The sequence below is a fragment of the Mustela erminea genome, chromosome 9 (assembly GCF_009829155.1).
Source record: "Mustela erminea isolate mMusErm1 chromosome 9, mMusErm1.Pri, whole genome shotgun sequence".
Lineage (NCBI taxonomy): Eukaryota > Metazoa > Chordata > Mammalia > Carnivora > Mustelidae > Mustela > Mustela erminea.
Genome location: NC_045622.1, coordinates 42486796 through 42513899, shown reverse-complemented (window position 1 = coordinate 42513899; position 27104 = coordinate 42486796). Strand labels below are relative to the sequence as shown.

Sequence of the window (27104 nt, the reverse complement as noted above, 5' to 3'; positions counted from 1 at the left end):
AAACCAGACGTGTTCATATTGGAACCAAAAGTGACTGGATGCCTCCTTGGGTTTAGCAGACTTAGCAAAGGTTTCTCGAACCCACAGATGTCATTCTTAGCAGCTGCTCCGCTCCTTGTTTTTCTCAGTGTCCCAGACATCTCTGTGACTTCCCAACACTAGGGTAAGTTTTGTTTTTTCGTTTTTTGCCAAGATGGGATCTGTATCCTCTAGAAGTCCCCACAAAGGCAGCATTGTGGAACAGCCCACCAGACCGCCTCCCCTGCCCTCCCCATCCTTCTCCTGGTGTCGGTTATTCTGGGTTTGACACCAGCGTCCGGGGTAAGCCTCTGGCAGGCGACCCTGTGTCCTCGCCAGTGCACTTGAGACCAGTCATTGTGTTGTCGCCTGCCGTGTTGCGCGCATTCCGTCCCCTCCCGGTGCCCTCTGGCGGGAAGCAGGACAGGCCCGCCGCCCTCTTCCAGTCTTTTTCTTCCCTACCTCCCCGGCACACCCCGTTGACTGTAAAAAGGGCAGTCAACCGGTTAGGTTTTGAACTGGCCCCAGGGAAATGGGTCAGGAGCTGTGCGGGCGAGGGACGCTTCAGAACCACTGGATGACTGAGAGAACTAAAATGAAACAGACTCAGTGGAAACCATTCTTTCGAAGAACCGGCAAGGGGATGTAAGTGAAGCAGTAAAAGAGGGCGACTTTTCACAAGTTCACCTACCCTGTCGTGGAGCTGGACCAGCGGCTGGACATGGCCTAGGGGCGTCTGAGGCAGCTGAGCACCAGGTGGGCCAGAAGCGCCTGGGCGGGAAGCAGAGGGCCTTGCCTGAGCGCCTGCGCACTACGCGCAAGGAGCCCTATGGAGAAGCCCAGGTGGTGCAAAGGCATCTGTGGGCCTACCCGGTTTTCCAAACGCAGGTAGAGGGCTTCTGCAAGGACCCGACCTTCAGTGAGGTGGAAAGCAAGCCGGGATTGACTGGCCACTCCCTAGGCGAATTCTCCATCCCTTACAAAGCTGTGAAGCACAGCTAGCCCCACATCCAGGCCACTTGGTATAGCTGCTTTGTAGCCTGCGTGCCAATAAAGGCATAGCCTTCTCTTAAAAGGAAGGAAGGAAGAAAGAAGAAAGTAAGCTTCAAGATGGGTGTTGGGTCACATGGATCTAAATACTTAATTTCTCTTTAGTTATTAACAGTAGCCCGGATGTGGAAACACCCATCAATAGATGAATGGATAAAGAACATGTGACATAAATATAGTGGAATGTTCTTCAGTCTGAAAAAAGAAGGAAAGACTGCTTTTTATAACATACCAGGTGAACCTTGAGGACCTTATGCTAATTGAGATAATCTAGTCACAAAAGGACAAATGCTGCAAGATTCCACTTATATGAGAGATCTCAAATAGTCAAACTTGAAGAGTAGATTGCTGATTGCCAGTGGCAGGGATTGGGAGAAGAGAAGAGTTGCTTGCTATTATTTGGGTATAAAGTTTTAGTGTAAGGGCCTATTCAGCCAAAGCGGCCCCACCCCGGTTGAACTGCCATTTTGTTGTAAAACTTAAATTGACCTTGCCCGCCCCCCGGGAACTTATTTAAAAGCAAGTCCTGGAAACCAGTCCCAGGTAACAAAGTCCAAATACAAGGGTGGGTCAGGCCAGGTGGAGGTATTCAATCAGTGGGGATGCATACTGTCTCCTAGTTACCGAGGAGTATGGGCCCCACCCTTTGGGCTCCTTTTGGGCTTCAATTCTGAACTCGGTGATAGGCTGTTTAAATGTCTACTAGGATAAATTGTAATTCAGTTGGTCGCCTAGTATCACTGTGGAGTTTCCTGTGTGTGTTACAATCTCATTGGCCACCTTTGTGTGACCAGGTCCAACCACATGGCCTTTGCTCTATAAAAGTTAGTCTGGAAAGCAGGGAGGGGTCATCCTCTCTGGAGGGGCGGCCCCAACCGGTCTTTTTGACGGTCGGTCTGATTCCTGATGCTTGGCGCGAAATAAAGCTTTGCTTGACCTTTGCTTTGTATCAGTCTCGCTTTTTTAATCACGGACCCATTATTGGGGTACCCAATTTTGGGGCACCCAACATTAGTAAGGCAAGATGAAATTCTAGAAATCTGCTGTACAACATTGTGCTTATAATAAAAAACCATATTATACACCTAAAGACTTTTTGAGAGGGTGGATCTCAGGATGTGTTTGTTATTGCTGCAATAAAAAAAAAAAGGGAGTTAAAATGGATGTATCTACTGTCTTAAAGACATGAAGACCCTTGCATAACTTTGGAAATCTTAGAAATATTAATATAAGACCAGTGTTGCAGCTCCCAGAAGAAAAGAGAAAGTATAGGGAAGGGGGATTGTCTGAGTGGAGGAAACTCCAGAACTGAAGGAGGCTCTCGTCCAAAGTCATACACAATGCAATTTGTATTCTTCTAAAGGGCTTCCTTTTTTGCCCTCCCCAGTTCTAAATATCCTTTTGTTTTAAAGATTCTATTTATTTATTTGAGACAGAGAAAGGGAACAGAATGGGGGGGGGAGGGGCAGGGGAGGAGTAGCAGACTCACTGCTGAGCAGGGAGATCTACACCTGGGCTTAACCTAGGACCCCAACCAAGATCAAGACCTGAGCCCAGGGTAGACGCTTAACCAACTGAGCCAACCAGTCCCCCCAGTTTTAAATATCCTGATTCAAATACTACATCTTTGTTATATTCTCTCTCATTTGTTGTTCTTTTTGAGTATTATTTATTTGTACTAGTTACTAACCAGAGGTGATTTAATAGTCCACTTTTTCATCTAATCTAATTCGGTTGTAAATTTTTATATCAACTTCTTTCTCACATTTAGTTCTGATATTTGCTATAGTAAATGGTTGTGAGCCTGTGGTGTGGGTAAGAGAGAGAACCATGTGTGTTTAAGATTCTGAATTCTGATTGGTTGAATTTATTTATGTACTGCCTGTTCAAGAAAGATGCATAAATGCTTAGGAATAAAAGTAACAGTATCAATTTTGCATCAGTGTATTATTATGTGCTTCATATTTTACATAATATTTTATTAAATCTGGATACCCAACACTACTATCACTATATGACTACAGCTGCTGTAGCAGCTAACATTGAGGGAACATATTCTGTGCTAAACACCGTGCCCTTCACTTCCTGTACATTTTCTCATTTAATTGTCCCAGTGAGTTCTAGTCAAATCAAACTAACGGTGAATACTCCTGAACATACCATGCACTTTCTTATGTCAGTGAATATGCTATTCCCTATGCCTAACCATTTTCTTCTGTATGCATCTGGTTGGCTCCTACTGATCCTTTAAAATTCTGTTCTTTGGAAAGAACAATTATTTTCTATATCTTGGAACATATGGATCTCGCCCACATCTTTCCCCTTTACTTCCTCTTTGTCAGGCATAGTTTACTGTTCCTCCTGCTCCACAATTAAAAAAATTACTGTGTCTATGTCTTTAATTTTCTCTGCTAGCTTAGCAGATTTTACAGTGTTCACGAGCAATCTGTGACATGAAATTGCTTGCCCGAAGTCCAAACTCATCACTACTTTTTCCCTTTTTGTTTCTTCATTACACTTCATTTAATATTTTTCTTTTTTAGGGGCGCCTGGGTGGCTCAGTGGGTTAAGCCGCTGCCTTCGGCTCGGGTCGTGATCCCAGGGTCCTGGGATCGAGTCCCGCATTGGGCTCTCTGCTCAGCAGGGAGCCTGCTTCCCTCTCTCTCTCTCTCTCTCTCTGCCTGCCTCTCCATCTACTTGTGATTTCTCTCTGTCAAATAAATAAATAAAATCTTTAAAAAAAAATTTTTCTTTTTTAATTTTTTTAATTTTTTTTTTTTTAATAAACATGTAATGTATTTTTATCCCTAGGGGTACAGGTCTGTGAATCGCCAGGTTTACACACTTCACAGCACTCACCATAGCACATACCCTCCCCAGTGTCCATAACACCACACCCCTCTCCCAACCCCCCCTCCCCTCAGCAACCCTCAGTTTGTTTTGTGAGATTAAGGGTCACTTATGGTTTATCTCCCTCCCAATCCCATCTTGTTTCATTTATTCTTCTCCTACCCCCTTAACCCCCCCATGTTGCATCTCCACTTCCTCATATCAGAGAGATCATATGATAGTTGTCTTTCTCCGATTTTCATTTAATGTTTTATTCCTTGTTTTAGATTTTATAGGTTGATGAATCTGCTTATAGTAGATTTCTTTCTTTCATTAAAGTATTAAAATCTGCTTTCTCCTTTCTTGACTTAGAATTTATCTAGCTCTTCAGGTATCATACAAAATAGTTGTGAGTTAGAGTGAGCCGTTTTGGTTTACCCAGGAAAGTCCAGTTGTTTGTAGTTGCCCCAGGTAAAGCCACTTGTCTCAATGTAACTAATGCTTACACTTTAATCATAGTCACACTTTAGAAATTATGCATATATGGCATATTTCTCTCATTCCTGATTTAATGGGAATGCTAATATTTTTCTATTAATATCATGTTGGCTATAAGTTCTAATAGAAGTTTTCTCATCTTAAGAAACTTTCCTTCTATTTTTAGCTGCTACTTTGTTTTACTTTATTTTAAGATTTTATGTATTTATTTCAGAAAGAGCAAGCATGAGCAGGGAGAGGGGCAGAGAGAGAGGGGGAAGCAGGCCCCCCCTGAGCAGGGAGCCTGATAAGGGGCTTAATCCCAGAATGGGGAGATCATGACCTGAGCCAAAGGCACCACCCAGGCACCCATGCTACTTTTTTAATTTTAAACAGGAATTGGTATTGACTTAACAACTGTTTTTATCATATTTATTATATAGATTATAGTTTTCTCTTATGTTAATATAGTATACTAAGTTAATAGATTTTCTAATGTTGAACAACACTTAAAATCTTAGAATTAACTATGTTTAGTTATGAAGAATTACTAGTTTGTCAAATTTCACAACTTGATGTACAGTTTATTTGGAATTTTAAAATCTTTGTTTATGAGAATAGCCTATAACTATTTCCTTCCTTGTTTGATTCGTCTTCCAAGGTTATAAAAGCCTCAAAAAATGAGTTATAGATATTTCTATGTTTTTCCATGTTATGTATTTATATTCTATAATAAAATTCAAGTATTTAGGTAAATGCTTTTTAAGGTAAGATATTTAAAAAATTTCTCGCATGATATTTTATCATTTTTGGCTTATCTGCATTTTCTGCTTGTTTTTGTTTCAATTTATTTTATATTTTCCTAGAATAATATTCATCAATATTTTCAGGTTTATTAGTAAAATGTTTTACCTAGTATTTTCTTTTTTTTTTTTAAGATTTATTTTTATTTTTATTTTTTATTTATTTGACAGAGATCACAAGTAGAGAGGCAGAGAGAAAGAGGGGAAAGCAGGCTCCCCACTGAGCAGAGAGCCCAATGCAGGGCTCAATCCCAGGACCCTGGGGTCATGATCTGAGCTGAAGGCAGAGGCTTTAACCCACTGAGCCACCCAGGTGCCCTACCTAGTATTTTCCTATATGTACTCTCTATACATGTAGCTGTGACTCCTTTCTTTTTACTAATATTCATTGCGATTTCTCTTTTTTACTTGATTAAGTTTGACATGTGATCATTAGTGTATTGGTTTTTCAAATTATAAGACTTAAATTTTAATGATCACTTTTAACTTTCTGTGAGATACTTATATTATTTTATTCGAAGATTTATTTATTTAATGGGGGGGAGTATTAGAGGGAGAGAGTCTTTCAAGCACTCCCTACTGAGCACAGAGCCAGACATAGGACTCCATCTCATAACCCACCAAGATCAGGACCTGAACGAAAACCAAAAGTTTGACGTTCAACCAACTGAACCTCCCAGATGCCCCAGATATTTGTTTTTTTGTTTTTTTGGGGTTTTTTTGACAGACAGAGATCACAAGTAGGCAGAGAGAGAGGAGGAAGCAGGCTCCTTGCTGAGCAGAGAGCCCAATGCGGGGCTCAATCCCAGGACCCTGGGATCATGACCTGAGCCAAAGGCAGAGGCTTTAACCCACTGAGCCACCCAGGCGCCCAAGATATTTGTATTTTTGTATTAATTCTGTCTTAATCAGTATTTGTATTTTCTTTTTTCTTAAATTTTCAACATGTTCAGTTGAATGTTTAATTAATTTATCTTCAGTCTATTTTTTAATGTACACGTTTAATGTAAAACATTTTCTTTGGAGTACACTAGTGGTTATACAGATTTTAATATGCAGGGTTTTCACTAATGTTCATTCTGAAGTAAGTAGTAACTTTAGTTTTCTTCTTCATCATAAGAAAGCTCTTATACAAATTATACAAATTAAGATATCTCTTATACAAATTAACATATTTCTTTTCCACATCTTTTTTTTTAATTTCAAAATTCATTTTTTAAGTCAGTGAATGTAGACTATATGATTTTTACTTTTTGGGATTTGTTAAGATTTCCTTTGTGGTTAAATCTAACTTTAATGCCTATAAATATTTCATGGATGATGAAAAGAATGTCTGTTATCTGTTAAGAAGAACAAAACTCTAAATAAATTTCATTATTTCTGGTATTCATGTTACTTGAATCCTCTAAATTCTACTTCTTTTTTTTTTTTCTTTTTCCTTCAGCTTCTTGCTGTATTGTGAGTTAAATATATTAAAAAGGTTCATCATGATTGTGGGATTTTTATGTGTGCATATTTCTATTAGTCTTTCTTTATATGTTTTGAAGCCATATTGTTGAGCACATATAGGTTCAAGATTGTTGTGTTTCCCGAGTAGATTTTTATCAATTCAAAATGTCCCTTTTGGGGGCGCCTGGGTGGCTCAGTGGGTTAAGCCGCTGCCTTCGGCTCAGGTCATGATCTCAGGGTCCTGGGATCGAGTCCCGCATCGGGCTCTCTGCTCAGCAGGGAGCCTGCTTCCTCCTCTCTCTCTCTCTGCCTGCCTCTCTGCCTACTTGTGATCTCTCTCTGTCAAATAAATAAATAAAATCTTTAAAAAAAAAAAAAAAAAAAAAAAAAAAAAACAAAATGTCCCTTTTGGCCCTCTAAATTAATTTCATTTTGAGTTACTTCTTGTCGGACAACATTCCTATACCCACCTTTGTTTATTTAGCATTTACGCTCTCAGGGTTTTTGTATATATGAGGGTTGGGTTAACTGATGGTGCTGGTTGATACCACTCAGTAACACAACTGCATTATTTTTTCTCTAGGTCTTAGCTTCCTTTAATCTTTTATCTGTTTGTTGGCCTAGTCATCATGACTTCTTTTTCTTGTGTCCCTCATCCCCACTTTGTCCATTTGGAATGGCTGTATCTTGGCTCCTTCTTTTTTTTAATTCTTTTTATTTTTATTTAAAAAGATTTTTTAATTCATTTATTTGACAGAGAGAGGGAGAGAAAGAACAAGCAGGAGAAGTGGCAGACAGAGGGAGAAGCAGGCTCCTTACTGAGCTGGGAGCCAGACACAGGTCTCTATCTCAGGACCCCAGGATCAAGTCCAAGTTGAAAGCAGATGCTTAACAGACTAAATTAACCAGGCACCCCTTGGGTCCTTATTTCTTAAGAATTGAATTTGGGGTTCTTTGTTATAATACAAAGAGCAAGAAAGCATTTCTACTGGCTTTTCTCTTACTGACCAGATAGAACTAGCTAGGGTGTTCTCCTAATTTTGCTGCTCAATTTCTCCGAGATCATTAGGATTGGTACTTGCCTTCCTAGAATAAGAACTTTTCTCTCTGTGTACATTTCCAGTTTTTAATACCTCCTTGGATTGTGGGGTGTGGGGGATATACTAGGGTTAATGATATGAATTGAGCTCTTTAGGGAAAGAAAGTATGTGACAGAGAGAACCACAATACACAGGTAAGTAAAAGTTGAAATCATTATTCTGAATATGCAGGAGTAGAAATGCATTATTAAGGTATATGTTATAGACACACCCATATAACTTTGCTTTTTTAGAAAAGTTTGAAAATAGTTTCTAAAATAACTTCTGGATAGCACTCTTATAGTCGTCTACTGCTCCTGGCATACAGTTCACTGGTTCCTTAAAATCTCCCAATACTATAGTGTCACATCCAAAGCTGTTGGAACTGAGAAAGCCATCCAACATATCCGATGAAAACAAAAAACAAAAACAAAAAAAGAAAGAAAGAGAAAAAAAAGAAAAAAACAAATTCTCAATGTGACCCCTGAGAGTAAAGTTAATGTGCTGGTAGAGACCTGAGGAATCAGAAAATAGAAGGAAAGTGGATAATAAAATTGAGTAAGACTTCCCATGGCTCAATAAAATGGCTCTGAAGGTGACACTACAGATCCTTTTTTTTTTTCTTCTCTAAAAGCCTTAGGAGATCATTATGGAAATAGCAACTAATTTTCAAGACTGAAGAAGAAAAATGTGTACAAATTATAAATTTTATATCATAGTATTTTCAAAATTCATTCTATGAAACTCTACTCAGAGGAGACTACTCATAAATAGTAATAAAAAAAAACCTTCTAAAGTTACTGTACATTAACATATTTAAGGAGTGGCAAGTTCTGGGGGTGCCTCGGTGGCTCAGTCAGCTAAGCATCTGCCTTCGGCTCTGGTCATGATCCTGAGGTCCTGGGATCAAGACCTGTGTTGGGTTCCCTGCCCAAAGAGGAGCCTGCTTCTCCCTCTCCCTTTGCCTGCTTCTCCCTCTGCTTGTGCTCTCCCTCTCTCTCTCTTCCTGTCCAATAGAGAAATAAAAATCTTAAAAAAAAAAAAAAAAAAAAAAGAGTGGCAAGTTCTGAAGCAAATGTAGTCATTTAACTTAGAGTTACTGTGTTTTCCAAACTTTTAAAACTCTAAAATCTTTTACTTTATGAAACACCTGTTACTACTTAGCAGTTTAGAAATGCCAATTTACTACATTATGTAATTTTCATGGGCATACCATTCATATAATTTATTATTTAACATTTGTCCTGTTACAGAAACACGATAGCTATGTAAAACTTTCTTTTATGTCAACTGGTAAAAATACAAGCTATATATAAATAAGCCAAATGTGTCTGATATATATACCACATAACTAGTCTGCTTATATAAATGTTTATATGGGTCATGTCCCTCAAAAGACTCATATGTCACAGCAAAAATAAATGTTTTTGGTCTGGAGTAAAAGCTAATTAAAAATATTGGCTCATGTGGCTGTTCTCCTATAATATTTTTTGTTTAGGACTCTAAGAATAGTCACAGAGGCTGAGACTACAAGTTTCCTTCATAGAATTTACTAAAATCTTCTTTAAAAAATAACAAACAGGATCAAATGTAGTAACTAATTCTGAATTTCAAAATACTTTGAGAAAAAATAAAAATATTATATTTAAGAAGATAATTTCATTAATATAATTCCGTCTATTTACCTACTTATGTATCTAGCTGACTACCTTGAAACAGTAAATGTTTGAGACTTATTTTTAAAAACTGATCATTCATGTATAGTATAACCAAAAAATTAACCAGTATCCAGCGTAGATGATAACAGAAGAAAAGCATTCTTTCTGTGGTGTTTAAGATCATTTGGCTAAGTCATCTACGATGGACAATTCTAAGGTTGCATGAATTCCAACCTCAATAGGCTTCCTCTCCACCCCTGCCCAGTGACATATGCTGTAAGTTGGACAAGAATTTTTTATAGTTCCACAAACATATTAGATATAACATATCTAAGCTGAATATTAACTATATAATAAATTCCATGTTGCCACGAATAAAAGCTCTTATCTACTGACCATTTGTCATGTACCAGGAATGCTGGAAATGAAAGAAATCCCACCAGTTATTGTAATTCATTTCTGCATTTAAAAAAAGAGGAACTGAGTTATAGAGAGCTCAAGGTAATTTTCCAAGGTCAAATGCACCAGGGTGATGGATTTTTTAGTTCACTGTTATTTCTATTGCGTTGGCGGGTTTTGACTGGCCTACCATGAGTCTATGGAGTCTTAGAAGACTCATTTGGTCTTTAGAAAATGATTTGCTTTATGTGTTCCAGGTATCTCACGTCCACCCTAAGTTTATATAAACATATGCCCATTTATATTACTTCAGAATAGAAGACACTGAAGCAGTAGAATCTGACAAAGCACACAAAATGGTTTTCTTTTTTAAGATCAAACATATTTTGTATCAATTTCCATATGTATAAGAATATATGTATATACATATTATATGTGTATAAATAATACAATGTAGGGAAGCAGAGAGAAGCTATGTTTTAAAATCTACATTGTTTTTCTCTTCCACACATCATGCTTTTACGTTTTAGATAACCTGTGTTCAAGGAGTGTAAATTTGCTTAAGAATCCATCAAAGTAGAAAGTGATTTGACAAGTAATTTTTTCCCATAAAATTATACAGATATGCCCATACATGCACACACAAACATACACACATAGACACATATATAGATGGACCCAAAGGAAAATGTCTATATAGATGTGTGTATGTTTGTATACACAACCAGACATACACAGATATATAAACACCCATAATCTATATTATTTTTATGATGTAACCTCTATCAACACAGATAACTGTGGAACTATAATTTGTATTTATATTTCCAGACACAAAGTCAAGGTTTAATCCCTACATGCTTCATTGTTTAAAAAAAATAATATGTCTTAAAAGATGTTTGTAGATGTCTTTGAGGACAGCTTCTCTGGTTGGTTTGTGGTTGGTTTACATTTTTAATTTAATCTATTGTCCATAGGCTACTATGTAAATCCCATAATTCAAATGTGTAGATCACTCAGAATTTAAAGATGAATTAATAGTATGGCTCTCTGGGTCTTGGAAAAACACTATTAAGACAACATTCTAAACATTTAAGGGGAAGAATCTTAAAGTCATACCATAGTTTCTTTTTTAATATTTTTCAAAAAGTAACTGACTTCACAAACACCAACTGTAACATGATTTAGACAACTGAGAAACAGGCAAGGGTACTTTCAAATGCTAAAAGAAAACACATTTATACAAGTACAAAGCAAAACAATGCTGATAAAAATGTTAAACTTTATGAAAAAAATCATTTGCAATTCACATCAAAATAATTTAACATTCTCTATTGTTTTAATAGTACAAGCTGCAACAACAGAAAAAGAACAGATACGCGCACACAATTTTAAAACCAAATCAGTTAAAGTGCAGAAAAAAGTAAATACAAGCACTTGTAGCCCACACAAATCTTTTAGGATTGGCACCATCTTTCTAAAACATCTATATTCTATATAGATTTCTAATTACAACACCACCAGCAGCTGCCATTGAATTCTAGAAATACACACAATATACATAGTATATTTGTTCACATTGGGAAGATCAGTGAAATTCAGCCAACTATTTTATACATACCTCATTCTTTAGCAGATAGTAGAGAATCTCCCAGGCCTCAGACCCTCTTGAGAATGAATTTTGATTTATCTTTATGCTTTTCACTGATCTGTATTTTTTCACAGTATAAAATTGTAAATGGTTAACTATAGAGATTCTGCCAGCTCAAGGGTTATTAAGAAGCTGTGGCTAAATGTGAACTCAGATACTTTTGAAGTCTCCAAAACATGTACATTTTGCTGGGAGACTAGCATAGGAAGTGTTTTTTGTTTTTTTCTTAAAAAGTGTTAAATTCCTGGTTTGGAAGTCACAGAACTGCAGCAGAGCCATTGTAACAACTCATTCACAGTCAGAAATAGCTCCTAGTCTTCCTGATGGCTTGCTGGGAACAGCAGAAGTTTGGGAAAGACTTTGACTAACAAGGATTAGCACATTCGGGGATTTACTGTTTTTCTTTGCTTCTTTCAAATCTCATATGGTTTTCCTTTGCGTCCTCCCTCTCTGTTCCCCACCCCTCACCCAGAGAGATGCTTCTTCCCAATCCACTTAGGGTCTTCTCTGCCCCTACTCCTCTCCCAAAACAGAAGAGTGAGTGGACTGCTTAGATGGTCCATATAACTTGATCAAACTGGGTCTTCTTTCTTTCATCCTGGGACCAAACTGTCCTGTAGGGTCACTTTTCTGAATCTTAGCATTTCACTGTACTTTCCCCTTCCTTTTGGTCATGCTGGTCCAACTGAATTATCACTGGACACCAGGAACAGACTGTTTTCAAGGAAATTCAATGAAAATAGGTACCCAAATGAATTGCGAAGTTCATATCCTAGCCCTAGAATGAATATTCAGTTCTCCTTGTAGATTTATTACTTGGAACCTGGTATTAAAATTGGCAAAGAGACAGAGCTAGCATCATTCCAAAATAAAAGATCCCAAGAATGCATTACGAATAATATTATGTATTATACAATGTACTGAATGAAATGGCAAAGGGTGCAGAAACACAGAGAAAAATACATATTGTTTTCCTTCAATTGGATAAATTATTTTTCTTATTACAGTTTATCATAATTTCATATAGAATTATCAGATGGAAATTTAATTTTGCACTAAATTTTAATTTCTGATGAATTTTCTCATTAAGGTAGTGTACTTTTTAACGAAATACATCACTAAAAGTTTAGAAGAGGAATTTGCTCAAGGAAGAAGTTTTTAAAACTGTTTTTCTATTGGTCAATACAGAATAAAATGGAAATCAACCAAAGGGTTTAAGAAGCAAATTTAAAATTTAGACAATATTTGGAAAGGTTTTAATGTTTAAGAAATCAAGATGGTAATCCCCAGGTGAATGCCACCCTTTTCAAGAGGATTGAGGGCTGTTAATGATTCAAAATTCAAAATATTTACATTTGTTTTTGAAGTAGAGGCAGACATTCGCTTTCAATGAAACCATAAAGTTTGGCTAAATTCACTCTTTCAAGAGTCTCATTGGAACTGGGTTTCAGGGTGCTCTGATGACATTTTCAAATCTGGCATGGGAAGTTTGATTTTTGAAAATTTATATTTTACTAAATTAATGTGTGCTTTTAATATTTTATACTGGGAGATTTGATTTAAAGATTTAAGAACAGGTATCAGGAAAGTCAAGCAGTATACGTATTATAAATTTTAAAACTGGGGAATGGTAAGTTATGTGAATGGATATATTTCCATTCCTCAATTCCTTTTTTAAAGTAGATATACAATAAAAAATACATGCCAAAATAAGGATATTGAGCTAAAGAAAAAGGTTTCATTTATTTTTCTTTCTGCTAAAAATATACTTCTGCCTCAGCAAATCTTTTTCATAAGGCTATCTTTAGTATAAGGCTAGATCAACTAAACTCTAAATTTATAGGATACCTCCTCCTTTTATTACCATCCTTATTTAAAAATTAAAAACGAAACCAAAACCAAACCAAAACAAACAAACAAACAAACAAAAAGAAACATTTGGCACCTGAGGAGAGCTGTAATGGGAAGAAGAAAGAGATGACAGTGGATGCAGGTCTCGAGCTATGAATACTACCTATATGAGCCTATTAAAGCACATGTATTTCTATTATATCTTTAAATCTCTTTTCTGCAGTATTTAAAAAGTGACAGTATGAAGTGCACAAAATCATATTAATTATTTTAAAAAGGAAATATTAATAATTGCTTTGCCTCTTTTTGGAATGGCTAAGAAAGACTGTGTGGTTTATATTCATTAAGGTTCCTCTGTTTTAGTATTCTGTATTGCTTTGAAAAATCTACATTTGTCATAGTTCATAGCTGCCCTATTTAAGCAGCCGAGAGAAGTTAAAATCACTGCTCACTGGCATAGCTAAATCTCTGCTAAGCCGACTTGACACAGTTTAAAATTTCCAGTGTATTAAGATTGCGTTAACTTTTCGAACAACAGTCCCTTCAATCAAGACGCTGTCTTCAGAGGGTCTATAGACCATTCTTCCAGTGGTGGGACTCGAAAAGAACAGAGGAGCTCTTTGTGCATCAGGTTCTCAAAGAAAAGGAATGAAGAAGCCCAAATGCATATATTAATATTTTAGCTGGCAATGCTAATGGAACAGCATTCGTAAGGAGGAGTGGCCACATTTCATGAAAGAGATAGCCAAGCTGGAGCTCAGGAATTATTATTGTTATTGTTATTATTATTATTATTATAAAGAGAATTTCCAGCTACACAACGTACCCCAGTGAGGGAATTACAAAACAGTATTCCAGAAAATATTTTTTTTGCTACTCCAGTATTGATTGGCAACATGGTGAAATAGTCAAGAAATCTTCCACTGGTTTTCTTGGTTAATGGAGGTGAGTTGAAATAACTAGGTGGACTCCTGGATGCAGGCTTCTGGAAGAGGATTTCAAACCAAATCGGAGAGGAATGTCTCTGGTAAAAGTCCTGCACACGTCAGCGCAGCACACATTATCCCGTTGTGTGTTATGCATGGGACACACTCAAAACAACGCCTCAGTAAATACTGGGCCCAGGTACTGCTTTTCAAGGTCTTTACAGGACAGAAAAAAGAAAGAAAAAAAGAGAGAGAGAGAGAAAGAGAAAGGTTGACGTTTTGGTCCCAGATTTTGAGTTTGTTAGAAAATGTACATTCATGTTTGGTGAATCAAAGAATCTTCTGGGAAAAGAATTAAAGTAAACAAAACTTTTTACAGTTGCTTATTAACTATGCTCTTCCCCCTCCATTATGCTGTTTCACGCTCATTGCTTCCCTAGAGCAAAGCACTTGGTATGGAACCGGTTCGACAGACTCCTTGTCAGCCCTCAAAAAGATAAGCAGTGTTTCTTAAAAGCCCGTGTTTTCTAAGGCCACTAGAAGAAAATCTGCCAGAAGATTTGTGGTTGGTGTCTTCGTCGGTTGATGTGAAATAGCACTATTAATCTCATGTTTCCGTTGCGGGTGCACTTGGCATCTTCCACCTCGGGTCTTAACCAGGCGACTATGCTTGTCACTGGGTCTGCGTGAACGCGGGAGGTCTCGGCTCCGTCGGCGGAAGCCAGCGTGGTTTCCGAGGACATTCACAACGACGAGGAGCTCTGAGTGTAATCTCTTATGATCAGTGTGTCATATTTGGGAGACGATGGGATACAGAGGGCCGACTCCGACACCGGCGAGTTGGGGGTGGTACTCCCCGAGTCCACCGAGTCTCTAAAGGGGGACGGCGGGGTGAGAGCCACCAACTCTTCCAGGTCCGGCTTCCCCGCCGCAGCCTCGGGCCCGGCCCCCGCCGGGGGCTCTTCGGCAGCGCCCCCTACCGGCGGGGCCGCCGCCGCCGCCACCGCCGCGGGGGGCGCGCCGCCCGTGACCTCGATGGCGGGCAGCGGCTGGATTTCGGCGAACGTCGTCATGGTCGTGGGCAGCTGGATCTCTTTGGGGATCAGGTAGGACGAGCAGAGCGGGGCGCCCACGCCGGGGCCGGGCGCCGCGGTGGACAGCATCATGGAGTTGAGCTCGCTGATGTTGGCCGTGAAGCGGGTCACCACGCTGCTGATCTGCTCCATGAGCGAGCCCTGCGAGGAGCTGCTGCGCGCCGCGGGCTCCGAGTGCAGCGACGGCACGTCGTCGTCCGTGCGGCTGGCCGAGCCCGCGCGCTGGCTCAGCGTGCTGATGGGCGACGGCGAGCGCGGGCGCGCGGGCGCGGGGAAGTGCTCCTCGGCCTCCGCCACGTCGTACAGCGCCTTGGGGCCGGCGTCCGGGGGCTCCGCCCCGCCGGGGCCGCCGCCTGCGCCCCCCGCGCCCCCGCCCGCGCCGCCCGCGGCCCCCGCGCCGCCGCCCGCGCCGCCCGTGCCCAGGCCGCGGCTCTCGGTGCTCTTGGGGAAGGGCTTGATGACGGCCGTTTGGTTGGGGTTCTCCTTCTTGTTGATGTGGATGGACAGCCGCTGCCACAGGTGCTGCCCCCGGCTGCTCTTCTCGTTCTGGGCCCACGTGACGGACTTTCCGTTGGAGCTGCGGAGAGAAGGGAGACCAGAGGTAACTCGGAGGTTCCCCACTGCTGGGTGACGGGACTCGGGTTGGGAAGGACTTCTCCTGGTCTTTCAGGAAAGAAGGCTTCAGAGGACACCCCGGGCAGAGGTCTTAAAGAGAGGCCTTCGGTTTATCATTACCTCGAAACTGTGTGGCAGGGGACAGTAGGAAGGATAAAGGATGGAGATTATTGGAGATGTAGCAGCAGTTCTGAGCCCGCCCAGGAGTGCAGGGGCTGGTTAGGCCGCAAAGCTAGAAACCAAGCCTTGCAGTATTGTGGCGGTGTGCAGAAGTGCCTGGTACTGGGCACGAGCTTCTTGAAGTTGGCGGCCTCAGAAAGAAAAGGGTAGTACTAGGACCTCAACTCACCAGCCCAGTCATCAGAGGGGAGGAAAAGGGTAGGAGTCAAGGGTTACCAGGAAATAGACAGCGGTTCCAGTTCACTTTTTATCCTGCAAGCCAACTATTGGTGTATTTGACTAGGGGTTTCTTTCGCAACTCCAGACTTTGAACATGGTTTTAGTTAGCCTGGCTTATCTGCTGGAAAATAGAAATTCATTGAACACATACACAAATTTCTAATTAATTAGAGCGTTTCTACTTCACCCCAATTTTCCTCCCAAATTTGTTTTTAGGCTTATAGCTTGAATCACAATTCTATGAGAGAGCATATTGATTTCCAGTTAGGGTCTTGATGCGTGTTTCTGGCTCACTAGACTTCTTAGGACCTTTCCCCCTCTTCCCTTTCTCTTAGCAGTCCATTTTGGTTTCCATCCTGGGGTCTGAAAGCGCCTCTGATGAAGATGGAATTGGTGCCACAGCCTCAGGTCCTGACTCTGTCCTCCTTACCAGTAAATATGACGCAACTTCTGAAACCACAGACCCTCTCTCAGGAACCTCACTAGTGGTCAGAGGATGTGGCCAGACCTTCAGGGATGTTCTGTGGAGAGAGTGTGGGGGATATTGGGGATTTCTCATGACAAAGGAATCCAAGATCTCTGTAGGGAGGGGATCTCTTTCTGTCCTAGATGGTGTGACCAAGTGAGAACCTTGAGCAGTCTATGAACAAAAGGCGTTGGCCACCCAGTTTTCTCATCTCAGCCAGGGTTGATGAAACTTAATCATGCCTAACACTCATATAGGGCATTTGTCCGCTATTTGTCCTGGCAGGACCCCAGGAAGATTCTGATGGTCTGGTTTGGGTTCCAAGGATCTATGCATTTTGCAGCACTCCATCCCCAAAGTGATGACACTGCAGGTGTTTCCCAAACTGAGAAACTCTAGCAGGAAGCTCTCCTTTCTTTCTGGGTTCCCATTGCTCCCTTGGCCTCCTTGCTGGAGGACTGAACTGCTTTTTTCCAGGAAGGGGTCTGAATTGTATTTGGAGTCCATCTTCCATGGACTGCCAGAGACACCTACTCCTTTGAAAATAGACCCATGTTTCTGCAGATCCTATGACAGGATGCTTCCTCTTTCCCATCCTGCTTCTCGTTTTTTACATCTGTCCCTTTCCTCTTTGTGGTCTTCCTTTTTCTGCTCTTCCTCTGAGATCTCATTCTATTTAATCTACCCAATATTTTGCAACCTGGTGTCATTCAGAATTCTGGAACGAGATATGTCCTCCTCCCCTGCCCCTCTTCCTGCAAAGAATGGATAAATTCTTTCCAGGTTTGGAGGCTGACGTGCATCTCCAGTAGCAGAATAGGCCCTGTCAACCCAACTTTTCCTTTGCAGATTTGTTTCTACATTTTTGCATTAACCTGACCTGCCACCTTTTATGTTTTTAGTGCATTACTTTCTTCTTCCCAGGTGTCTACTAACTTCTGGAACATGGCACAGAAGAAATGGGCCAGACTCTTTATGGGATTTCATTGGGAGGATTGTTGCCAACAATCCCTTTTCTCTCCTACCAGCAGGATAAGAAACAGGTATGTTGGAAAGGACAATTAATCTTTCAGGTTGCTGAGGCCGCTTTTAATACAAAGCATGGGCTAGAAACTAGAAGCCTAACTGGATTTATCCTACCAAGCTTTACTGTAGAAAGATTCTTGCTTCCGGCATAGAGAGGTTTTGATGGAGCATAACTCTGGCTATTAATGGTGACAGGAATCACATGTAGTGGCGCCTAAAAACATGATGGCACATTGAAAAGACTTTGGATGAATGTGCGAGAAGGAAGCTATCCTACCCAGCCAGTCTGCACAGAGTACTGACATTGCGGCCTGCCATGCCTTTGCTCATAGTGTCTATGGTCATATGGGAGAGAGAGCACAAGACAGACAAGCTGCACACCAGTGGAAATGGATGCAGGAGACATCAGAGAAATGGAGGCCAAATCTGAGCACTTCCTTTCATTCCTTGGGTTATGACAGGGTTTTTTTTTCCCTCCAAAATGGGAAATTTTAATAAGCACTTTTTGGACAAATGGGATTTTCTTAAGCTAACGGGACCATTGCATGGTGTCCTCAAAGTTCAGTAGACAAAGGAACCTAAAATCTGGGTTCTAATCCTGGATCTCCCATCCTGAATGATTGGAAAATAATAGTCTGAAAGCCTTGATCAAAAGCAGAGAGGATGTAATTTAGCAAAGGTGGTTGTGAGGATTCAATGAAACAGACTGTACAAGTGTGAAAGGTTCTTGTAAGGAGAAGGTATCTAAGAGTGTTAGTTTTTTCATTCCATGTGAATATTGCATTTCAGAAAATCAATATACTCATGTGATTTTGAGCTCTGGCTGAGAAACAGGGAATTCAGTGTAAAGTAAAATATTTTATGTGGTAAAGCCATAAGATATTTTTGGTTGTTCCATCGGGTTTGGTCTGTGGTCTTTTTCCATGCTAAGTTGTCTGCTTAGTGATTGCATCCACTTCACTAAATTCTACAATATTCCACAGTTTACATCTTCCCAAAATGCTCTTTCATGGTGTTCCCCCCTCGCTGTCTCTTCCTTGCATTTTGACTATGCTCTTCCTATCAGGTTTTGTTTGTTTGTTTGTTTTTGTTTTTTTTTTTTTCAGATTTTACTTTAATTGCTTTTTCTTGAGATACTTTTCTGACCCTGCCTTGAATGCTTTTCCGACCCTTCTAACCTTGACTAGGTTAGAACTAGGGTTCTTCTTATCCTGCTATAGCCAGGGTACCCAGTACGTGCGTTCCATAATATGTTTGAACTAATAATTGAGTGGATATATGCATTTCATTTAAAAAAATCTATACTGATTGTTTTTGTTAGAATTACGTTTTAAAAATAATTCAATATTAAAAAACATTCAATATTTAAAAAAAAACCATTTCTTTTGTTTTATGGATCAATCTACTTTTCATATAACTTACTGTAATCAGTAGTGCTCGGTGTATGCAAATAAAAGATATTTAATTAATTAAGTACAAAAACACAGATCTTCATTTCTACTATGAAAATCACAAAGGATTTGTTCCTTTTTTTGTAATTTATATACATATATGTGTATGTATGTAGGTACATATATATGTGTGTGTGTGTGTGTTTGTGTATTTGTTTTAGTGAAATTTCTCAGTGATGGAAGTTTATGGAGGCAGTATTGATAGTAGCCCCAGAATGTGGGTGTATGATCTGGCCCTGAGTGATGGTGGACAAATCACTTAACACCTTTGTGCCTCTTTGTTCTTTCATATAAAAAGGAAGAAATAAACCTCCCCTTGCTTACCTCACATGATTTCTGGGAGGAATCCAAATGGTAGTACATGTGAGGGTAATTTATAAAGCACAGCACCTCTACAAACTTCACCATCAAATCTTACAACCAGTTGAGATAAAACCATTATTGTTGCTGTTGTTGAGATTTTTTTTTTTTTTTTTTTTTTGGATCAGGATTATACATTTGCCTTAAGGGCCCTGAGGTAAGACAAGAGAAAGCAAACTTTTCCTTACCTGTCTATAGCACTTGACCTTCCCCACTGAATATTTTAGGCATTAGAGAAAAAGGAGGAGAGAGGAATGGAGAGAGACAGAACAGATGGTTTGCTACATCTGGAAAGGATAGTTTGGCCAAAAAAACCTGTAAAAAGTGTGCTCTTTCCAGGCACCAATTAACCCTTTCCCAAATATAAAACTATGTTTTCTAATGTTCTTTCTACTATACAATTGGTTCTTTTCTGGGAGGGAGAAAAGAACATTTTGATAATGTTATTTGAGGATTGCATTTTTTGTTTTTGTTTACAGTTTGTGTCTGCCAAAATGACACCAGCTACCCTTATTCTCAGAAGTTTATTCTTCCTTTTTCTATTCCATGCATGACACATAAATAATTTATTCACTTCAAGCAGGCTCTGAATGCCAGCTCAATGACCTCTCCCAGTTTCTCTATTCATCTGCCAAAACCTGTAGGAATTAGCATTCTGCCATGGCAAACCATCATTAGGAGGCAAATGTTAATAAAGAGAGTTTGACCATTCAAAAAGTCTACGGAATTTAGAATTTTTGTGTTTATTTTAAATGGCTGTTGAATTAAAAAAAAAAAAATTAAAAATGACTGTTGAATGGCCGGTGTGGTTCTTTCCTGAAAAATTGGTTAGGGTTTTATTAAGGCCATAGAAACAATTAAAATCCTCAGAACACTTCACTGAATGAAAAAAACTATGCCTTTATCCTCTTTTGTTACATGGTTTAGTAGTACCTTCATGAGTTGTACAGATTTAGGGTATCAGAATAATCAAATATATCCTTTGAAAATTAGCACATTCTTTTCATGAAAAAATTATCTTCATTACTACACCTCTCTTGTTTATGATTTTGAGTTTAGAAGTAGCCAGGAGAGAGGAATAGTAAGATTATGAGCTTCCTAATACATAAAATATATATTTTTTAAAGGTTTTATTTATCCATTTGACAGAGAGAGAGAGAGACAGAGCACAAGCAGGGGGAACAGTAGAGGCAGAGGGAAAAGCAGACCCGCTGAGCAGGGAGCTAGTGCGGGGCTCAGTCCCAGGACCTTTGAGATCATGACCCGAGCTGAAGGCAGACTCTCAACGACTGAGCCACCCAGGCGCCCCTACAAAAAAATATTTAAAAAAAATTTTAAAAAGCTCATAATGTCATTAGCAAATATGTCTTTGGAATGACTACAGAAAATACTAGGCCAGTAAAAGAATTTCATGAATTAAGAATATTATAAGCAGAAAATTTCCAATTGCAGTTCCATTTTTCTGCACATTTCATAGTTCGTTTTGAATTACAAAGTATGGAAATACGTTTTTAAAAAGATGAAGAATTTGATATTGTTCACATTCAGACACTCTAAATTAGGTGGAATACTTTCTTTCTGAGCCTTGCCTAAAATCTGACATCTTGATTTTGACAATTACACTGAGAAATACACCATATATAAGAAAATGGCAGAATCATCCATATAAGTTTCCCCAGTTACACCATAAATGGATGTAAAAAGCTATCTTGCTGACAAAAACAAGTTAAATGGCTGTGATGATGTATGCATTAGAAACACACGTATAGACAAAGACACTTGAGTAAATGGAAATGAATTACCTCCAGTGACACAATAATTGGAAGCACTATCACCTTATATTTGCATCGTGCTTTATAAAGTACTTTAGGAAAACCGATTGTCAGAGTTAGATAGGATCCATGTTTTGGTCCTTCTTTCAAAAATAAAACTGAGGCTCTGTGAGATAGGCGATTTGCCCAAAGTTAAGCAGTGAGAAAATGACAACGTGGAACCAATACCATCTCATGATTTCCAATTCACTTTTCATGAAAGTACATCACCCATATTTGTTTTTTGAAGTAAGCTGTCCTTATTTCAAGCCCTCAGATGTTACCTGGTGATGATAGGCATTTTTAAGTCGATAAGTTAGTCATTTGATTTATGTTCTCTATTACCATATGTCTTCGTTCTTCTTAATCATATACTTTGAAGTCTCAAGAAAGCACCTTATATCACTCTTTGGTTGTTAACTCAAATAGCATAGGTTGACCCGAGCACTTACACTTGGCAAGGATAATATTGGATGCCTCGATGATGAAGGCACTTTGTACCACCATATAAACAAAGAGCATAGAGCAATTTTTAGCCCCTCTTTTTCCCTCCATGCTGTGATCTAGTTGTCTTATGTGTAGCACACTTATTTTCTCTCTTATTTTGGAATGCTACTGAATGAGAATGGTGTAATATCAAGGATAACTATTTTGCAAATTTTGACATTTCAACTGATATTGGTAACAAGTGATATGTGATACCTTGGCAAATGACTGTGATTGATCAGTATTTTTTGGTACTGTGGTGGAGAGCTGCTGACATGAGACTTCCCTCAAAAAAGGCAAGAGAGAAGATGCACGTAGAAGGCTAGGAATATGAATCATTCCTAGTATTTTGATAGAAAGAGGTTGTTTATCTTTTCCCTAGGTCCTTGAAAGAAGGAAGCAGATGGACAGTTGGAAGGGTGCTGAGGACAAGGAGAATGAGAGATTGTGGAGCATGGGAGCAAGTAGTTCATTGGGTAACTGTAGAGTACAGATCACAAGGGATTCAAAACTTCACAAGAGGAAGAAATCATTTCTAGCAGGAGGGAAGTGGCCAGGGAATGATGCTTGCCTCAGGAGACAGATTGTATCTACACCTAGAAAAATTAGTAGATTATGGCAAAATCCAAAAAGAGCAGTAGGCATTACCCTCCAGGAAAGAGCAGTGACATAAGTTCAGGAATCCACAAAGGATATTCTAAGATAAGCAGTAGTCCTATATGGGGATGGATAAAGAACAGCAGGTTAAGAGTTTGGACTTTCTTGTTTACTATAAAAATGTCTTGGGGCACTTGGGTGGCTCAGTGTGTTAAGCCTCTGCCTTCGGCTCAGGTCATGATCCCAGGGTTCTGGGATCAAGCCCCGCATCGGGCTCTTTGCTCAGCAGGGCAGCCCTCTGCCTGCCTCTCTCCCTACTTGTGATCTCTCTCTCTCTCTCTCTGTCAAATATATAAATGAAATCTTAGAAAATAAAAAAAAAAATGCCTTGTGGCCACCCATGACCTACAAGGATCTTCTTTCTTTTCCTTTCTTTTGCTATTTTAATAACTCACTAATAATTAACCTCGGACTTCTTATCAGTATAGAGAGGTGGTCTAATATATTTAACCAGAGAGATATGGTCTAATTATTAGATACATATGTAATCTACATACTCAATCAATAAATGAATGAATATATAACGAAATACTCATGGGTTCTTTTCTGTGTTATTCTTTAACAGTAGGAATTCTTTTGTGTTATTTAATCTTTTATGTATTCCATATTTCTGGAGCTCCACAAAAACAATTAAATATAGGAAGCCTGCCAAAATCTGCTTTAAAACCTCACTGCAGATTCATCCATTGACCTTATTCCTTGTCTGCTCCAGTCCTGGTCATACTTCAGGAATATGTTAAGGCCTAATTAATATCTGTTAAGTTAATTAGTCCTTCAGGCAATAAAGAACCAAGAAGATTGAAACAAGCAAAAGAGTGGTGTCCAGGGTAGATTTAAGAAGCTGTTATCATAGTGCAGGGACACAGTGTTAAGATGATAACAGGTGTGAAAAAAATGAGGACGGAAAGGAATATACCGATCTGAAAACTACTGTGAAAGAAACGACATTTGTCCTTGCCTATTGGTATCAGAGGAATGCAGAGAAAAGGTTGCTTACTGGGGAAAGAAGTTTCAAGGAAGGATTTGCAAATAAAGTGGAGATTAACGAGGCCTTAAAGGCTGGGGAATGTTAAAATAACACGAATAAACAAAATTCAATTAATATGTGTGTTGCATATATGGCAAAACAGCTAATGCCACATGTTCAATCCCAGGAAACCCTTCCAACAACCTTGTGGAGTGGATTTTTGCCTCCCTTTTTAGTAGCTGGGAGTGAGCTACTGGCTGCCTGCTTCTATGATAATTCCCTCAGAGATCATCTCTCACTAGGCATTTAGTCCCTAATAAAAATCCTTGTGGAACGAGAACCACTTGGCTCTATTTTAACTAGGCTTGGGTTCAGCAGGATGCTTTCTCAACAGATCACAATCCATGGTGCGTGGGGGGGTTGGTTATTAAAGTTCCTTGTGCTTCTAGGTGCTACTCCCCTCCCCCCCATCCTCATAAGGAGAAAGCATCTAACGAAGGTCATAAAGGGCCATAAAGCAGGAACATGTGCCAAGCAAAGGCATTCTGTTGGATCACTACAGTCTCTTCTTTCTCAAGTGAAACTATTTTTTTAAATTTAAAATTCAGTAACCTGGGCTCAATCCTCAAACTAAACCACTCCTTGTACTGAGATATAATTTCTAGACTTTAGTTGAGGTGCTTCAACTAAGATTAGAGGATGTTTTTTTATCCAAACCGGAAATTATTTTCTTACAGCAATTACCATAAAGCCCAGATTACAATTTCATAAAGAGGGAGCAATAGAAGACATGGCTGTTTTGCACCCCTTGGCTGATACCACCAAGACGCCTTGGTGGAGGAATCCAGCTTGATTGAAAGCTTGAATAAAACATGGGATTGGGATTGGTGACGAAGAAGAGGAGAATCCTGGGAGGATAATAGCTCTCCTTGGAATAGAACTTTACATCTCACAAGGTGTTTCCATCTGTTTTATTATATTTGACCTTCACGACAGCTGTCTAACATAGCACTTATTGCATGGTATTTTTAACCACTTATTTACAAATCTGTTTCTGCACGAAGCCTTGAACACTCTAAGGGCAATGACTATGTGCATTTCCTATGCTTGGTTTGGTGCCTGGTGCAGGGGAGTGGGCTGGGAGTATTAGGGAAAGGAAGCAAATTCATATTTGCCTTGAAGGCCTCATATAAACATATTATTAGGGATGCCTACGAGGCGTGGTTAAGCAGCTGCCTTTGGCTCAGGCCATGATCTCAGGGGTCCTGGGATCCAGTCCGCATTGGGCTCCCTGCTCAGCGGGGAGTCTGCTTCTCCCTCCCCCTGCTCCTGCTCTCTCTCTTGCTCTCAAATAAATAAATAAAATCTTTAAAAAATAAACAGATATTATTATTAACCTGCACTAGATGCAAAATCTGAGGCTTATAGAACCTGTGCCCAAGTCAAATGAAGGCAAAACACTGCCTCAAATTGGACCTCAAATCCAGAATCATTGTCAACATGTGGTATTGTCTGTGTGCTAAGGACACACAAAAACCAAAGGACTAACAAGACACATCCGAATGGAGCATCCAGGGAAATAATAACACCCAAGTTTGTATCCGTAAAATGACCTGATGATAAATGCCAAAGCTCTCTATTAACATTGACCTGAACATTGCAGAGATGAATACTGAGGGAGTGGAGAATAAGACATTTGTCCCAGGATTGTGATAATAGTTGCTGAAGAAATGATTTCTGCTTAGAAAAAAGATTCCTTATGCCTTAAGTGGTGAAGTAACATTTTTAAGAATAAATAATTCTTATGTTAAGGAATCCATTCAAAAGGATTCATGAAACATAGGATTAGCTGAAATAGTGATTCAAGTTTCCAGAGCATTTAGCTCTGCTGAATAGTTTGTCCTTATTTTGGTATTATCCACCTACCGGGAATATGGTGACAAGATTAGGTGGACATTGCAAGATTTTTTCAGTATTTTGTGGCAGGAATAAAAGTTAAGTATGCCTCTAGTATTGACTTCTTCCTCTAGAGTTCAAGAATTTGAACTGATAACTCCCAAGATTGTTCCCTTTGTGGCCTTTGTTCTATGAGATAGTTCTGGTTCCCCTTCCTCCCTTTTATAAGAAATTATAAGCTATTGGATCTTTTGTCTCTATATCTATACATAAATACTTATATTTGTATATAACTACTAAATTATCATATATATGTATTTCATGGGCAAGGACAGCAGCCTTAACAAAAGATTTTGAGCAGCTTCTTCTTTTTTTTTTTTTTGGCCAACAAAAAGGATGTTAGACAAGAAGAGGACTGAGGGAAACTGAGAGCAGAGAGCCAGGGAACCCAAGCGGTCCTGTTACTAAGTCATACTATGCCACATATGTATTACGTATATATTATACCATGCTGAAAGAAGAAGTAGAATATACTTACAGCAATTAGTGATTCTTCTGGAAAAATAAGCAAAGGAAATTAAGAATCTGGTTTATATTCTTTTATATTTGTGGCATTTACTGAAGTTAATCATTTCTAGTCTGATCACAAGACATTAGCTGAACTCAGTTTTTGTCAGACTTCCAAAATATTTCCCTAAGAAATTCTTTTAATAAGATTCCAGGAAATTATTATAAGTTACTCAAAAATCTGTAACTTTGTTCCTTTACTTTTTTAAAAAAATTTTTTATTTGAGTGAGAGAGAGAGAGAGAACGAGTAGGGGAGGAGCAGAGGCAGAGGGAGAAGCAGACTCCCCACTGAGCAGGGAGCCCGATGCGGGGTTCTGGGATCCCAGGTCTCTGGGATCAGGATCTGAGCCAAAGGCAGATCTTAACCAACTGAGACACCCAGGCACCCTGTTCCTTTTTATTTTTTTTTCCTGTTTGATATGCTTTTATAAAACTGGTTGGCAAACTGTATAGAAAGTGAGAATGACCATAGGTTGAATAAATGGCTCTATGGCCAGATAAGTTAAGTAGATTTAAACTGCTTTCTGTGGAGCTTCTCAAGTCCGTCTGTCTGTCTGCCTGCCTTCCTAACTTCCTTGCTTCCTTCCTTCCTTCCTCCCTAAGAGAGTGCTCACTGATTTCCCCGGAGGTGGTGATGAGGGAGAGGGAGAAACAGAATCTTAAGCCGGCTCCATGCCCAGCCATCCCAAGTTCCCCTCGAGTCTTTGTTTTGTAAGGATTTACTGAAAATCTCCAAGAAGAGCATAGAGCAGGTAATGTTGGCTATGCCAATTTGATCCATAATGTCCACTTCTGCCTTTTCTTCTCTCTTGCTCATCTAACATTCTTTGAATATATTTTGTGACATTTTCTTCCAAGGATTCTAAAAACCTGAACTGGAAACATGTTGCTTTCTTCCTCCCTTATTCAAATCTGGGCCTTATTATTTGGATGATAGATATAACTATACCTTAAAATAGCCGATTGCTCCTGCGGCTTCCATCAGAATGAATTTTATACCTTTATTAAGATTGTCAGGAGCACATGGATGGCGCAGTCGATTACGCATCCATTGTTGTGATCTCAGGGTCATGAGATTGAGCCCCATGTCAGGTTCTACCCTCAGCATGGAGTCTGCT

The 27104-nt window shown here is 39.4% G+C and overlaps 1 protein-coding gene and 1 long non-coding RNA gene across 5 annotated transcripts in view; one reads left to right on the top strand and one right to left on the bottom strand.

Annotated features, from left to right (window-relative positions):
* Positions 1-10478: 10478 nt before the first annotated feature.
* The window catches only part of GRM5 (glutamate metabotropic receptor 5), a 563943-nt gene continuing 547317 nt past the window's right edge, over positions 10479-27104 (bottom strand). For both annotated transcript variants that reach the window (XM_032358929.1, XM_032358930.1), the window contains one exon: positions 10479-15861. In XM_032358929.1, the coding sequence (XP_032214820.1) occupies positions 14934-15861 (928 nt within the window). In that variant the 3' untranslated portion in view covers positions 10479-14933. The remainder of the gene's footprint in view (positions 15862-27104) is intronic.
* LOC116599193 overlaps positions 15799-27104 on the top strand; it is a 29130-nt gene continuing 17824 nt past the window's right edge. For all 3 annotated transcript variants that reach the window (XR_004289272.1, XR_004289270.1, XR_004289271.1), the window contains exons 1-2: positions 15799-15885; positions 17689-17807. This is a non-coding gene — a long non-coding RNA (uncharacterized LOC116599193). The remainder of the gene's footprint in view (positions 15886-17688; positions 17808-27104) is intronic.